Below are 15575 nucleotides of genomic sequence, written 5' to 3' on the forward strand. Positions count from 1 at the left end.
GGAGAGCAGCTCCGCGATGGCGCTGCTGCTGCTGCTGCTGCTCCTGTGGGTGCTGTCCGCGGCCGCCGGCGCCTACCTGTGCTGCGTGCGGCGGCACACGGGCAGCGCCACGGCCGTGCTGCTCCGCCGGGGGCCGCGCCAGGCCGGGCCCTCGGGGCCGCCCCGGGACACGGTGAGCGCCGGGCCGGGCCGGGCCGGGCTGGGCTGGGCGGGGGGCGGCGGGAACGGAGCTCACCTCACCTCACCTGCTTGTCGCCTTCTCTCCGCAGTGGGCTCCCAGGCTGTGCGGCGCCGGGCTGCGCCTCTTCGTCCATGTGGCCAACACGGTGAGTGCGGGCCGGGGCGGCGAGACCCGGGGCTGAGAGGGGAAAACAGGGCGGGGAGGCTGTGGAGCTCTCGGGTTCATCCGGCCCCAGGTGCGGTGCCGCGGGCACTGGCTGGGGTGTGCTGTGTGCCTTCGGGTGTGGAGAGCCCGGAGCTGTCATTAAACTGGAAATACTGCCAGCTGCTTTCCCTGGACGTCAAAAGATTGGGTGTCCCGGCCTGTGAGGGTGTCCCCGCAGGGTGCTGGGGGCTCCCTCAGGCGGGCTCAGGCCCTGGGATCAGCGGGGCAAAAGGCAGCAGCCCCCGGGCACTGCCAGCCTCACACAAGCCTCTGCTGGGTCTGATTGCTGCTGCTGTTGTTTGGCTTTTCATTTTGAGCGAGGTAGGCACGGAAGTTTGTTTTCAGCCGTGTCACCTGTTACAAAGCTTGGTGTCCGGCTGGGCCTGGAGTGAAACAGCTCGATGTGTTTATGTCAAGATGCAGTAACGAGAATACTTTGTTACCTTTTGCTTTGTGGCTGCTTCTGGTACCACGGAAAAGGGCTTGTTTCCTTTCCCGGTATCCGCCTCGGAAGGGGGGTGTGGGATTCTCAGTCTCCCACGGGATGGTGCCGTGTTTAGATCATTTAGATCAGATGTAGATTAGGAGCCGTGTGTTTTCGAAAGGGCGCTGCGATTCTTAGCCAATGCGTGAGGTAACGTGCCGCTTCGTGGGACTGGCATGTGAGCCTTGCCTCAGACTTGTGCTGGATTTGTACACCTCACAGTGTGTTCTGAAGTCCATTGTTAAGATATTAAGACAGGCCAGAACAAAGCTGGTCTCTTTGGGGCTGCTGATGCTGCCACACTGGGAGCCAGGGTATTGAAAGAGTATTTTCAGCTGTCTGCTACCATGAGGTCTCTAAATTTCTCACACTTTTCTAACTTGACTCATTTTAGTGTGGGAGCTGGTTGAGAGACAGGAAAGGTCTTAATAGTAAATAAAATAATAAGCTCCTACCTTATCCAGTGTTTGCATAATCTGGGGAACATGAAGAAAATAACAGATGGGACCTATTTATTTAGATGCTTCTTAACAGTGTTGCAGCTGCAGGATTTCTCTGTGAGTCAGGGAAAGACAAAGGCAGACAAATCAGAAGAATACTCTTTTTATAATTTATAAATATGAGAGGTGGGAGGAAAGCATTTTTGTGGCGTAAAATACAAATGTTTGTGCTGTTTCTTTACTGCATAGCATTGCATGCTCTCTAGGGTGCTCTGAGTCTGCAGCAATCATGAGCATATTCAGCATTCCTTGTCTAGTGAAAAAAGGTGTTCAGGTCAAAGCTGTTGCAAACCAACATTTTTGCTTCTTTTTTTTCCCTAGGCTTTTGGGCAGATCTGCTTACTGCCATTCTTAATGAGGTAAGCATGGGGATTTTTCTCCCACTCCAAGCTTCTTTTTTTTTCTTTTTTAAGTTTAAGGTACTTGCATTGCACACTGCTTGTAGGTTATCTGAAATTATATTTTTAAAAGGGAGAAGCTGCATAATTTGATTGGAGAGTGAGTAATATTATTTCATAGGTGTTTGCTAGATTATTTTTTTAACTACTGTAATTTGAGTGGGTCTCTATGAGAAGAAATTAATCTTTTTTCACACTCATGCAGGTGCATAGAAACTGTATTTGCCAGCTTTTCTTTTTGCCCTTTGTTTGCCTTTATTTCTCTTTGCCTTTGGTCTTTTGTTAAATCTTTTTTTCAAAGCTGGTGAATGTGCAAATATGCTGTGCTTATCACTGATAGGGTTCAAAGAATAATAGTAGTGGGGAAATGAGGGCAGACATAAAGTTCAGAGGTTTTGGTATGTTCTTTTTAACTATGTTCTCTATTTTAGATCAGCCTTTCTGCTCTCTCTCACATGTGCTTTTGTTCAGAAACTGATTTCAAGTATACATTGCAGTAGGAGACACTTGGGTAAGAGGTTCAGGAACCTCTTCATACATTTTTCATATAGTTTGCCCATCATTTGAAGGGTCGTCTGTGCAGATCCCAGGACACTGAGAACTGTGTCACCTCTGAATTTGACTTGGGTTATGGGCCTTTTGAGCAAATCAAGCCCAGGCAAGTGTCACTGCTGTTATACTGCAGATCATTCCTGGGTATCTGTGACAGGGGTTTGATTTCCTTGCTTTATGTGGTCCAAGCTATGGATTTATGCTGCAGTCCCCAATGTATTTGATTGCAAACAAACTCTGTTGAAGCAGGTCGTGGAAAAGTCTGAAGAGGGGCTTGTTTTAACAGGATTAGTGATTGAATGTATGGCTTACACTGCACTACATTCTCCTTTTATTTTCCTCTCCATTCCTGTCTTGTTTGGTCTGTGTATGAGAGGCCTAATTAAAGTGAATCAAAAACTTCCACCATTTCTTTCCCAGCTCGGGTTTACAGAGGCTGGCCTTATGTCAAGAGGTAGGAGGCTTTGTTAAGCAGGCAGAATAGATTTGGTGCTGCCTTTAGGAAATACATGAGAGAGATTATCTTGTAACTGTTGCGACTCCCTGCTGTGCAAGTAGACTGCTAAGACAAAATGTTCTTGGGTAAAGTTCCTTCTGAACTGTCTGAAAAATTCGTCATCACCGAGGTTGAAAACTCCAGCAGTGACTCTCTCTTATTCAGAATGAACAACTTCTCGCTCATGCGTTCCCTTGACATTCATGAAGATCCCACGTTTATCCCGGAGGTTGCTGCAGGGGTTACAGAAGACAAGTTGGAAGCTAAAAGCCCTTCAGATGTTATCAAGCAGCTGACAGATGCAAGGTCAGTATGTGATGTGGAAGAGAGAAGTGGGAGAACACACGTGCTGGCACTGTTAGGTTAGTGGGAAGCTGTCATAGTCAGCAGTTTAGATTGAATTCTTGTTTCCATGCCCAGCCACTTCACAAAACAAATAGTGCTGTCAGTCATCTTGCCTTTTCTAACTTATAAATCACCAGTAATTACAAGCAATGTGAAAGGGGAAAGCTTAAGGGAGTCTGGCTATTGGGAAAAGACCAAATTCTGCCCTTACCAGGGCACTGGTTGCACTATCAAAGCAGGTACACTTAGTGTTTGGCTACTCAGTATATAAATTCCTCTAAGTGACTTTACAGGAGTGCTATTTCTAGCCTCAAGGGAATCTCAAAGAGAACACCAGGTTTGCAAGAAAATAATGCCAAGAAATTATCTTTGTTAGTGATGAGAAATGGTCTACTGCTTATGTGCTAGAGCCCTTGACTTGATGTGTTGAAGCAGTTTGCTCATGTGTATCCTTGTGTGTGCTGCATGGTGCCTTTTCCACTCCTGCACTACACACCCAGAAGTGCTGCTAGCTGTCTCTGGATTGAACTTTTGACAGAGGTTGTGGAAAGTAGGGTCAAAAGTATATTCCAGCTAGGCTGTAATGTTGCAATGGTGCAAATGTAAATCTGGATTACATTTTGAAGAGTTTAATGACTGCTGTATTTCAGTAGGAGTAGGAAGAAACTAGAACATACTGGCAGAACTGATGCCTTACTTCTGTGGCATCCGTAGTGTACCTGTTGCCTGGCTTGTGTGCAGGAGCCTGGCAGAGTGTGAGCTGCAGTGCAGGGGCTGGCAATCCACGTGGTTTGCTGTGAGTGATGCTGAACTCTACAGGTCTAAACAAACCTGGCTTTGGTGGCTCACAGTTGCACCTTTTATTCCTTTCTTTTGCAGGTCTGATTCTGCTAGGAGCGGGTTTAGCTTCAAAGGGATCAAAGACTATCTGGAATGCTACCGGTAGGTGAAATTATGGTCTGGGAACAACCTGTCCCGCATGTACCTCTGCTGTGGGCTGCCACTGTTCCACAGGCTCTCAGGCATCTCTTTGTTAGCATTGTCCTTGAAGTGCCATTGTTTATCATCACTTCCTGCTGTTCTTTCCCTTTAGTAGAATAACAAAGGAGATTCAGCTGGGAGAGCTAGCACAACTTTACAAGCCCTGCAAGGATTTTTAAATGCCATTTTCTTTGGCTTTTTGTCAGTCTTGGCTGAGAGAGATTTCTACATATCTTGTTTGCTCAAACACAAGTGAGAAGTAGATGAAGTTTGATCTGGATTATACAAGTTGTGCATACTGTGGGTCTCTGATGAATCCCTTGGTTCCCCAGCTCCTTGTGCTTCTCTGAGTATGACACCTGCTTTCACACAGTAAAGGTGTCCAGCTTGGAAAGAACTGATAACACCCCCCTGACTCTGGGGTTCCATGAGCTGTTGGCTGCCTGGTAATCCTGGTTGCCTCTGGGATGTGTGCCAGATGTGGAGTCCTTGGATTCATATTTTTGCACTTCTAGAACTTGTTCCTCTAGGGCCATCTCTGCCTGCAGGCTGTGGCATTGGAGCAAAGGGCTGACACTGCAGTCAGGTGTTAGAGGTGTATCTTGGCCGTGAGCCTTTTGTGTCAGCCAGAGATGGTGTGCTCATGGTGTAACACAGCCTTTGCCAGGAGGGAGGGAAGGTTTGTTAAAGGTGGGTTATGACAGTACTGCTGGGAGCCCCTTCTCTGTAAAGGGAGGCCTGCATAAAGGGGTCTGACTTCTTGGTCTTGGCCCATTATGTTGGGTGTTTCATAGCTTCCAACCTTGCAGGAGCTTGAGAACTCTCACTATAGCTGTCAGCTGATTGTCTCTGTTTATCTGTCTGGTGGTTGAGGAATATTTGGGTAACTCTCCTAGCTTTTGGCCCTCCTCTAAGGAGCATTCTGCATAGAGAAATTCTCTCCTTAAGGAAGAGAATCTCCTGTCTTGATGGTACCAGCAATGTTCAGATCATCACCACACAGAGATTCTTATCTAATTCTTGCTTGAAGCTGTGACAGCTGCCATCTTGCTGCATGGGAGACAAACCCTGTGAGTGGATGTGGTGAGGGGAGGTCTTGTAACAAACTCCCAACTTCTGTCCTGTAGGAGTGGGAAGCTGACGCCATCCCAGGTAGCCAAGAACATCATTGCCATGTTGGAGGACTGCGACAAATCCACGCCGCCACTCAGAGCCATAGTGCAGTGGGACCAGGAGCAAATAATGCTGGTAATGCCTGCCTCTGCTAGGAAAGGGGCCTCTGCCACCCCAAGAGCAGTAACATCCATTAGAAGGGCCAATATGCACAGAAAAATAAGTACATTTTTCCTTCTTCTGTGTTTAGAGGACTACAAACAAGTTTGCTCTCCTTCCTGCAAAGAGAGATAGCATTAAAGCAATCTGTTTTCTGCTGGGGGATTGTTTGCAATAGAACTTCTGTGGCATTCACTAGGGTAGAGGGTTCCAAGTTGTAGTTTGCCACCAGCATATGGTGGAAGAAGGAAACTTCTAGACTGGCCAAGAAAGTAATTTTTTTTATATCCATCCCAATACTGATGATGACCTTCATCTCAGCTAAATATATGTAACATATGCTTTATGCTTTTCCTTTTTCTCTGTGCAGATGGCTGAGGCCTCCACTACTCGTTACAGGAATAAGTGTACTCTGTCTTGTCTGGATGGCATCCCAGTGTGCCTGAAAGAAGAGTTCAAAGTGGTGAGTTTCCTTGTCTAGCTGCCAGTTCCTGCTGCAGGTGGTTAACCTGGACAACTCACTGTGACAAGGTTTTAAGACCAGCCTCTCAGCAGAAGCCTGGGAAAATGTTTGTAATGAGGGGTTGTATGTAGGCTTGTAGTGAGTCGGATTAACGAGTTCTGCAGGGTGAAGACAGATCTTGCATACAGCAGACGTGTTCCATATCTTGTTCTGATCTCTTTAATCCACGGGGAGGAGAGGGTGGGTGTGGGAAACAGTCTCTTTATGATGAAATGAGAATGTATAAAAGCATCTGTACTGTGGGTGTAACTGTCTGTATTTCTCAGGCACTGACTTGGCTCCACTGGCAAAGCATCCCTCTCTCCTTACCTTAAAATGCACGTGCCAGAAACACACAAGTTACTTTGAAAATCTCTACTGACAAAGATTTTTACCTGTGGCCTAGCAACAGCTAACAGTAAATACTTGTGGCAGTGCTGTCAGGCTGTTGTAGGCTCTGCAGATACCAACCCCTGTTGGAGAGTCCTGTTTATGTACAGATTCTTCTGTTGCTGCCTTGAATTAAGGCGTACTTAGCATACTCTGAAAATAAGTCCATCTGTTATTTTGGCATTCAGCTAATCTTGATGCCAGGCTTCAGTCTGAAATCCTGTAGCTCTGTCCATGGAAAGATGGAACACAGAGCTGTGTGCTATGAGGTCAAGGTCATCTTCAGCCTCTGGGCATAGCAACTGCATTGCTGCAAGGGAGGCAGGTTTGACCATCTATATGTTTCTGCTCTTCTGTATCATGGTGTGAAAAGACTTCTCTGCACAGGAGAAGGACCAAATATTGAAGGATTAAGTGTCCCCTGACAGACACCAACACAGGACAAGTTGAAGAGTGGTGCTCCCTAGCCCTTGGTTACCTCCATGAGTCCTAATATCTGGGATCTGTTGTAATGTTGAAGTGTGAATGTACTCCATTGCCAGGGTTTTAGAATGAATAATTGGGTGTCTTCTTGCTAAGGTACCTTACCATCACCGAGTGGGAACAGTGTATCTTGGGACACAGCCAGAAACTGAAGATGCAACTGTGGCCAAGAAGCTGCGGGAGGCTGGGGCTATCATTATTGGGGTCTCAAACATGCATGAACTAGGGACTGGAACAACTGGATGCAACCCTAATAGGTAAAAATCCCTTTCCTCTCTCTTCTCCCAGTCTAGAAATACCTGTGACTGTCCAAAACTCACAGGGAAGGGTACAAAAATAAGGGGAAGCATGACAGAACCCTGGGGGTATGAAAACCCAGTACTGTAGATTTGAGGGTTAGAGTAGCTGTGGAAACCTGAAGGCTCCTGAAACCAAAGGAAGGAGAGGCTCCAAGTGTTTGCTAAATAAGGAACTTTGTTTGTCAGGCCTTACAGGCCTGGGGGTGTGAATGTTTATAGGATGAGTGGTAGACAAAAGCTGTGACAGAAAACAAATAAATAGTCATGTAATGCTCAGCCTCAGTGATGGCTGAAGGCCTAGAACATTGAAAAAAAGGTACAGTCATCTCAGGAGAACATAGTGGTTTTACTTCGTAGCTAGAACAGGTTCACTAAATTTGCTTTACTGTGGTGAATTCTCCAGCTATAGCCAAGCTGAGAACTCAGTTCCAGGGCAGTGGTGCTCACAGCCTGGATAAAGCTTTGTGTAGAGCCACACTTGGTGCATGTGCAGCTGGATGGAACTAGGGCTCCCCCTTGGCTGCAATAAGGTGCCAGCATTTCCAGCATTTCCTCACCAGGGGAGGGCAGATACCCCATGGCTTGGCAGGCGCTGTGGTCAGGCTGGAGACGTGGGAAGCTGCTCCTTGGGGATAAAGGGCAGAGCTGTCTTGCTGTCTGTAAGGATTGCTGGCCACCAACTGCTCCACCTTTTGGAATTGCATCATGGACTGTGGCAAGCAGTAATGGCACAGTGCCATTGCCAACAGAAGAGCTGAAGCAGCATCTTTTCTATTACTTTGAGCCTCTCTTGGATGGGCTGCTTATGCTCACAGGAGATTGGACTCTAAGGCAGAAGTCTCTTTTGCATCCTGTTTTCTAGGGACATGGCACTTTCTGAGATCCTTACCAAGAGATCAGAATCCCTGAGCTGTGTTTCTGGATCTTTTTCTGCCCTGTAGTGCACACAGTCCTCCTAAGAAAAGGCTAAACAATCTTTGTCTGCTTCAGGTACCACAAGATCCCTAGGAATCCCTACAATCCTAACCACTTTACAGGTGGGAGCTCCAGTGGGTCAGCAGCAGCTGTAGCAGCAGGTAGGTGGTCCTAAATGGAGTTGGTGGGAGGAAGGTCCCGAGCCAGAGGACCTCAGGCATTTAGGTTTTTTATGGGGGGTTTGGATTTAGTAGCTGGGGGGAACTTCTAGCTAAACAGAGAGCTCTGTGTGCTGTCTTGGATACAGCTGCTGGTAGAATGGACAGGGCAACATGATGTGTCTCTGATCACAGGCCAATGTGTGGGTTTTTTGTAGGTCTCTGCCCCGTGGCTATTGGCACAGATGGAGGAGGCTCTGTGAGGATTCCTGCTTCGTTCTGTGGTGTGGTGGGGCTGAAAGGTAGAGCCCTTTAATCATAGAGGGGCGTGTGTTTGTCTTGTTTGCTTTCCAGGTAGAATGCCACAAACAAATCAGACACTTATTAATCCCTGTGAGGTAAAATTTGACCAGAGAAACTCTGAAATATAGCACCCTGAGAGTCATGAGGGTTAGACTGGGAGCATGGAAGTTTTCTCTACTCTCTGTTGAACAGATGTTAAAAAAACCTAACTAACTTAGGTCAAATACTAAACAAAATATGTGTGCTGCTTTTCCTTTCTACCCTTTCCTTTCTACCTTTCATCTGAGACCAGATACTCAGCCACTCTTCTCTTTCCACCCTTAATGTGTGGTCAACTCAACAAATCTTGATTCATCTGAGGAAGATGATGATAAAATGCAACTGGTCAGAAAGGTAATAGGAGCACTTGCAGAAGACAGCTGGTGTTAGGCATGAAGTCTCACCAGTGAAGTGGGTGAGACCTCCCATGTTGTGCTGTCTCCTGCTCTTGATAATCCTGCTCCTGCCACATCATCCTCCACACCACCAATGCTGCTTCTGCATATTTAAATACAAACATTCCAAAATGTCCTTGCACTTATTTCTCCTCAACTAAATAATTTCTAAGGGGGAGAACCAATTTCAGTATTGACATGTTCCATTGATGAGACAGACTGGGGTCAGCAGAACAGGGTACTGAAGGATGAGAGACTGGGCTCTGAAACAGCAGAAATAAAAGTGACTGGCAGGGGTTTGTTGTTCACCCTGGGTGCACCAGAGCCATCTAGGTGGCCCTTTCCAGTGACTGCTGATACCCAGCCTAAGTCCCATTTCTTGTTCTCCAGGTACATTTGGGCGCATCAGTGGTCATGGCTGCTTGCCACTCTCCTACTCCACAGTCAGCGTAGGTAAGGGGACAAGTGCACCACTTCAGGGACCTTGCTTCTCACAGGGGAGGCAATCTCTGCCTAAAAAAGACCTGGGGAGGAAGGTTCTATTTACCTCTTGTCACTTTTTTTAACTGGTCTCTTTTACAGGCCCTATCTGTACATCGGTGGCAGATGCAGCCATTGTTTACAGTATCCTTGCTGAGCCAGATCCACTCTATCCATATGGTAGGTGAGCCCTCTCCCTCCCTGAGCCCAGATGCTCTTCCTTCCTAGAGGCATCCTAGAATAAAAGGAAGAACTCTTCTTTGTTCCCTGCAGGACTAAAACAGCCCAAAGCAACCCTACCAGATATGTGTGCTCCTGACCTGAAAGGCTTAAAACTGGGAGTGGACTGGACATTTTTTAAGGTGCCTGGTTTATCTCTATCTTTCTGCTGCTTTGCAAAGTAAGATTTTAAAGGAGCCTAATACATTCATTGTTCTCTTGTCCTGTCATCATTAGAGCTTCTCATATTTAGTCCTGTAGTTGGAAGATAATACAGCCTGTGTAAAAACATCAACATGGAGATATTTTTTCTAAGGCAGCCTTTTGAGTAAGAGTCTGTTGGAGGCATGAGGAAAGGCAATGACTACTGCTGATTCTATTAGAAGCAATGCTTCTGAACTGATTACAAAAGGCAGTTAGTTTAAAATCAAATGAGGAAAAGGAGTGTACCCACTTGGTGACAGTGCTGTAGCTGCTGAGTGTTGTTTCATGATTCCAATGTAGAAATTGGGCTTGCAAGCTAGTACTGGTTGAATATTGTAATGCAGCCTCACAACTGTGCACAGGATTTCTTCCTGGGGGTACAAAAAAGACTCTTACTGGCTCTGGCACAGCACAGATGAGGAATATTCTCTGCTCTGGAAAAAGTGACCTTTCATTTCCACTAGGGGTGTGACCTGCAAGCTGTTCACTTGCAGCATGTGACCTAAATCCTGTAGAACTGTGTTTCACTGCTGTTAGGGACAGGAACAAGGAAAGCACCATGAGGACTGAAGTCCTGGTGAGTGTGCTCACCAAGAGCAGGAGAGCAGTTACTAAAGTTCTTTCCTCTTATTCTTTAGGCATGTGATGCTGAAGTCCTGTCTGCCTGTGAGAAAGGTAAAGAGGGAAAGTCTGTAAGTCTCTTATTGTGCCTGATGTTATGGTGTCACTTGGTGCTCCTCTTATGCATGCATTAAAGAGCTCTTGCCTGAAGTCCTTAAAGGCAGTTGCTTAAAGGGGTCTGGCTGGATAAACAGCAGTAACTTTGTATTAGGGAAGCCCCCCTGACTGCTGAGGGTTAAAAAGCTCAGCAGTTGTAGGCTTGTCAGATTACAATGGAAGAATGCAGTCCAGTGTGCTCAGCCTCTGTGTGTATAAAGACAGATCTGTGCTTGGTAATACTTACTCTGCAAGCTTTAATGGTAAAAGAGTTTTAAGGGAAGGCCTTGTTTCACAACATAATGCTCAGTAGTAGTACAGTGCTAGCTCTTTGTGATATATCCAATCCTCTGGTATTTCCTTGAAATCAGCCAAGTGGTGCTTTGTTGGAGTTTAGACTAAGCAAAATTGACCCTGGTGAGTACTTGGGGGCAGGGGAGAAAGCTGCTACAATGCCTGGTATGATAGTTGCATTGGAGCTGAGATAGTTCACAGTATTCAGGCTTTGCCTGGATTTTCGTCACCCTTCTTATTTCCATAGATATGCTTCTAGATTTATAGAGTTTTCTTAGGAGAGATGGACCATAGGCAAGCTTGAGTATTTATGAAGAAGCTGGGGTCACAAAGGAAGAGGATTCTTTTCAGACTGCAAAAGATTCACTTTTCCCAATGTCTTGATGTTCAGCCTTGTTAAAGTGCATCAAGTGGCCCTGTATAGTTTACCTGGTCTCTTGAGTATTCCCTGGTTCCTTTACCACTATGGTCCAGAAAAGGCTTTGAATGGGAATCTTTTGATGCTAAATAATCACTTCATGCTGATGGAACACTGGTCATGTGAAGAGCTCAGGGAAACATTGTCAATCCTTTTACTCTTTGGCTTAAATGAGAGGCTGGAGGAGTGAGGTGAATTTGCCTGAAATACAGCAGGTAAGTTAGGAACCTGTCTGCAAGCCCCTGCCCTGCTGGAATACTGAGATGTAGTTAGGTCGAAAGCATTTCCCCAGGGGAAGCAGCTGCAGCTATGCATGTCATGCAGGCACTGAAGATGCTTGCCCTGCAGTGGCCTATGGGGTCTGTCACTCTGCAGGGATTGGGAATTTGCAGCCTTTCTGTGAAGTCTGGTGAACTCAGGGATGCTCTCTGTGCTTTACTTGTCCTGTACACAGCGGTGAAGCACCTGCAGAGTTTGGGAGCCAGTGTGGTTGAAGTCTCTCTTCCAGAGATGGAGGAAGCACGAGTGGCACATGTAATTTGCATTCTCAGTGAGATGAGGGATTTCCTGCAACCTGACTTCAATAAACATTTCCATGAAATGGTAAGTAGCAGCAGCATCAGTAGTTGTTTTGGCTGATACAGAACATATGTCATGTCAGTGAGAAACCTGAGGTCCTCCTGCTTCTTCTGTGACAAGCATCCTCTTGGATGACTACTGGTACAGAAGAGCACACCTGGAAGAGAACTCCTGGGCTGTCACAGTTCAGTTCCCTGCAAGCAGAGCCTTGATCAGTTGTTTTTTATTTCAGAATTTGGAAACTCGGGCTAGCCTGGCCTTGGGTTCTCAGTTCACAGCTCTGGATTATATTAAGGTAAGGAACACACTGGGGTGAAGGCTGAAGGGGAAGCACTTAGTGAAACTGTGAAGATGGGGTAGGGGCTTCTCTTAGCCTCCCCATACCCGTGGGAAGATGTCACCCAGCTTTAGCTGTCCTCTGCTGTGAAAGCATGCTGGATGGTAGGGCACCACAGCGGACATGCCACCTGTCCTGTACCCTGATTCCAAATTGCAGGAATGGTGTCTTTTGCAAAGGCAGAGATGCTGATGAGCAGAGTCTGCCAACATTGAACATGAATTTTGTGAGCCAGGAGGGCCCGTCAGACAGGATTCTCTCTGCTTGCAGGCAAATCGACAGAGAACTCGGACCATGAGGTTTTTGCAAGAGATCTTCAGCACAGTGAACTGTATCCTGACACCAGGTATTGGCACTCCTGGCTAAAGAGCTGGTCCTCAACAGCTGTGTGGTGCCTTTTAAGAACAATCACTTCATTAACTTTCCTTCCTCAATTTTGAGAGTATGACTTTTGTGCACTTTGCTGTGCCTTGCACCCTTAGAGGATAATGCAGCCTGATTAGATAGACTACTGTGTATTTCTGACTTGCTGGTTGTGTCCATGGCACTGCACCAGGCTGCCCAGAGAGCCTGTGGGATCTTCATGCCTGGGAATATTCAAAAGCTATTTGGACATGGTCACGGGCACCCTGCACTAGCTGACCATTCCTGAGCCAGAAGGTTAGACAAGATGACTTCCTGAAGTCCCTTTAAGCTCAGTTATTTCATGATTCCTCTACAGCTATTCCCTGCACTGCCCCAAGAATTCATGAATCTGACCTCTTGACTGGGAGAAGCGATATGTCCTTCACAGTCCGGTCCATGAGGTAAGGAAAGTGCCACTTGCGCTACAGAAACAAAAGTTAGAAAAGAACCTCAGGCTGTAAGGTGGGAGAGATTAATCATAGCTCTACCAAAAAAGGATGACTTTGCTGCTGTCTCCAGGAATACTGATGACAGCTTTTTCCCCCTAGGTTCATGCAGCTGGGTAACTTCACTGGGATTCCAGGCCTTGTGGTCCCTGTTGGATATTCTACTGTTGGGCTTCCAATTAGCCTCCAGGTGAGTATTTGCTCTTTGTGAATACTGGGGCACAAAATCCCCAGCTGGCTTTGTCCTGAACCATCACAACCGGGTCCCTGCTGTTCCATACAACTCACTTGAGGAGCTGGAAATAAAAGCTTTAATTTGGGGGTGATTTGCCTCACTCCTAAACGACAGAGGTCTCTTTGGGTATCTTTGAGAAAGATTTCTCTGCCTCCCTGTCTACTTGCATCAATACCTAGTATTGGTCACTACTCTTTCCTCTCTGATTTCTCATTTCTGTAACTTTTTAAAATCCTTTCCCCTTAAAACAGGTCTCATGGAAGGATGTATGTCTTGCACTTCAAAGTCACACAGCTGCCACTGTATGATGCCACTTCTTATCATTCATCTTTTTTTTCTGCCTCTTACCTTCTCCCAGGTCATGGCAAAATGGTGGGATGAAGCTGTTCTTCTGAGGATCGGCCTGAAGCTAGAGCAGTTCCGTGACCAAACCAGAAAACCATCCATTTATTATGACATCCTTGCATGATGGAGCAACCAAGATGGGGAATGAGTCTGTTTTTTTCCCTAGTCTGACCTAAGTATTAGAGTGAACTTGCTTTCAGTGATCATGAGAATAAGGCTTAGTAGCAGGCCCATCTGAGGAATGGGGACAAACCACTCATTTAATCAGGCACTGAGGCTGAGCAGACATAATTTTTGCTCCCTGCTTGGTGGATGGTCCAGTTTATACTGGGGGACTAACTCTGCTAGCTAGTTGGGTTTTTGCCAACAGGGTAAGCTGCAACTATCTTCTACAACTTCTTGCCATGTAGGGGTCCTGTGTATGGGTGGAAGGCAGTTGCAGCTGCAGGGCTGCATGCAGGCAGTTCATACTGCTATACAGGGCAAGGTACAACCCTAACCTTCTCATGGAACTCCTCCTCCTCCAGGACAGAACAAAGGTACAGTTTCTGAAGGGGAAAGGCAACAAACACAAAGGCTAGCACCCTTGGAATGAGGAGGATCTTAACCCCCCTGCACTTAGGCAGCGTTTGTTTTGGCCCTGTACTCAGGCACTGGGAGCAAACCATAAAGGCTGTAGCTAAGGAGCACAGTTGTGCCTCTGTCCCTTGTGCTGCCAACAGTGCAAGGTCAGCCCAAGGGCTGCACGTGTCTGGGTGTGCTCACTGCCCCACAGTCCTGCCTCCCTTCAGCCTGGCATGCAAGGGGAGGAAAAGCTGCATCATGAACCCTCTGTCCCAAAGCCAGCTGCAGTTCCAGCTTTCTTTTGCACATCTCCATTTCCCAAGCTAAGCCTTGGAGACCCTCTTTTTTCCTGCTGGTTGCTAGCCTACTAGTATCTAGGTATTCAAATGGAAGAAACCACTGGATAACACTAAGAAATACTGCTCAAGTGGTGCTGAGCCAGCTATTAGAAACAGGTGGGTTTTGTAGGAAATGTTACTGCAAAAATTGAAGCTGGATGCAAGGAAGGTGTTGCACAAAGCCATATTGCAGTAAAGAGCCTAGATAAGAAGCCAACTTTCTCTTATCTTTAAATTACTTTCTAAAGTAATTAAGGTAGACATGGATTACTACATAAAGCATGACATGGCTGTAAGCCATTGTGTTGTTTTATTGAAGGGCTCTATACTGTGAATTCCCTAGTACCTTTGTCCTGCCAGCAATATTAGGGCCACGTGAAGGGAAAGGCTTAGGAGTAACTAAACCAAGCATTTAATTTCATTTTGGGGTGAGTGCTCAGAGGCATCTCCTGTTGCCTACCTTATCAGGCACCCTGGACTTGTGATCAGGCTGCTGGAGCAGCTATCCTACAGACTGCAGAGATTACTGTATTCTTACTTAGCTTGGAAGGAAAGAAGAAACAAAGTAGTTGCAGTTTCTCCCAAACCCAGTAGTTTTGGGATTTTTTTCCCCATACCTACATACTCCTTAATCAAAGCTTGCACTTTACTAATGGCTGAAGTTGTCAGATGGCATCTGAATGCAAGAACATTGTATTGCTGTCCCCCTGCTTAATTACCTGAGTTAAAACATCAACTCCTACCATCAGCTGTCACCAGCATGCACAGTTAATTGTACAGTTGATAATGCTTTTTATCTTGACTTCTATGGGATACTGCTACAACTGTTTTTTCACTGGAGTCTAGTATAGTGAGTGAGGAGGCTGCTAGGAGGAGAGAGGCTAAAGAAAACAGTAATTATTTAAAAATACCGGCATCCTCCTAACAGTGGGAAGAAGAACAAACTGAGTTTTTACTGACCGACAGTAACTCAGCCTCTCTTTTCATACTCTGCTTCCTCCCTTTGCCTAAACGTATCTCATCAATCCATATTTCCAGTGCAAGACTCTTCCTAGTACTGAGGTCACTAAAATAAACTTTACTCATCCTGGTGAAAG

General features: G+C 46.3%; 1 protein-coding gene across 1 annotated transcript; it reads left to right on the forward strand.

The window, feature by feature from the left end:
- Window positions 1-16: 16 nt before the first annotated feature.
- Window positions 17-15574, forward strand: LOC310906209 (uncharacterized protein; the record flags this gene model as incomplete). The annotated part of the gene is made up of 20 exons (XM_083855269.1): window positions 17-172; window positions 270-326; window positions 1691-1728; window positions 2981-3121; window positions 4040-4102; window positions 5269-5389; window positions 5784-5876; window positions 6885-7045; window positions 8078-8163; window positions 8379-8462; window positions 9288-9350; window positions 9480-9557; window positions 9651-9739; window positions 10439-10475; window positions 11684-11832; window positions 12041-12103; window positions 12416-12491; window positions 12867-12951; window positions 13099-13186; window positions 13590-15574. 20 exons carry the CDS (start codon window positions 17-19, stop codon window positions 13698-13700), a joined length of 1839 nt encoding a protein of 612 aa, XP_083711395.1. The 3' UTR covers window positions 13701-15574.
- Window position 15575: the final 1 nt, after the last annotated feature.

The sequence above is a fragment of the Zosterops lateralis genome (genome assembly GCF_965231275.1).
Source record: "Zosterops lateralis genome assembly, chromosome: 2".
NCBI lineage: Eukaryota > Metazoa > Chordata > Aves > Passeriformes > Zosteropidae > Zosterops > Zosterops lateralis.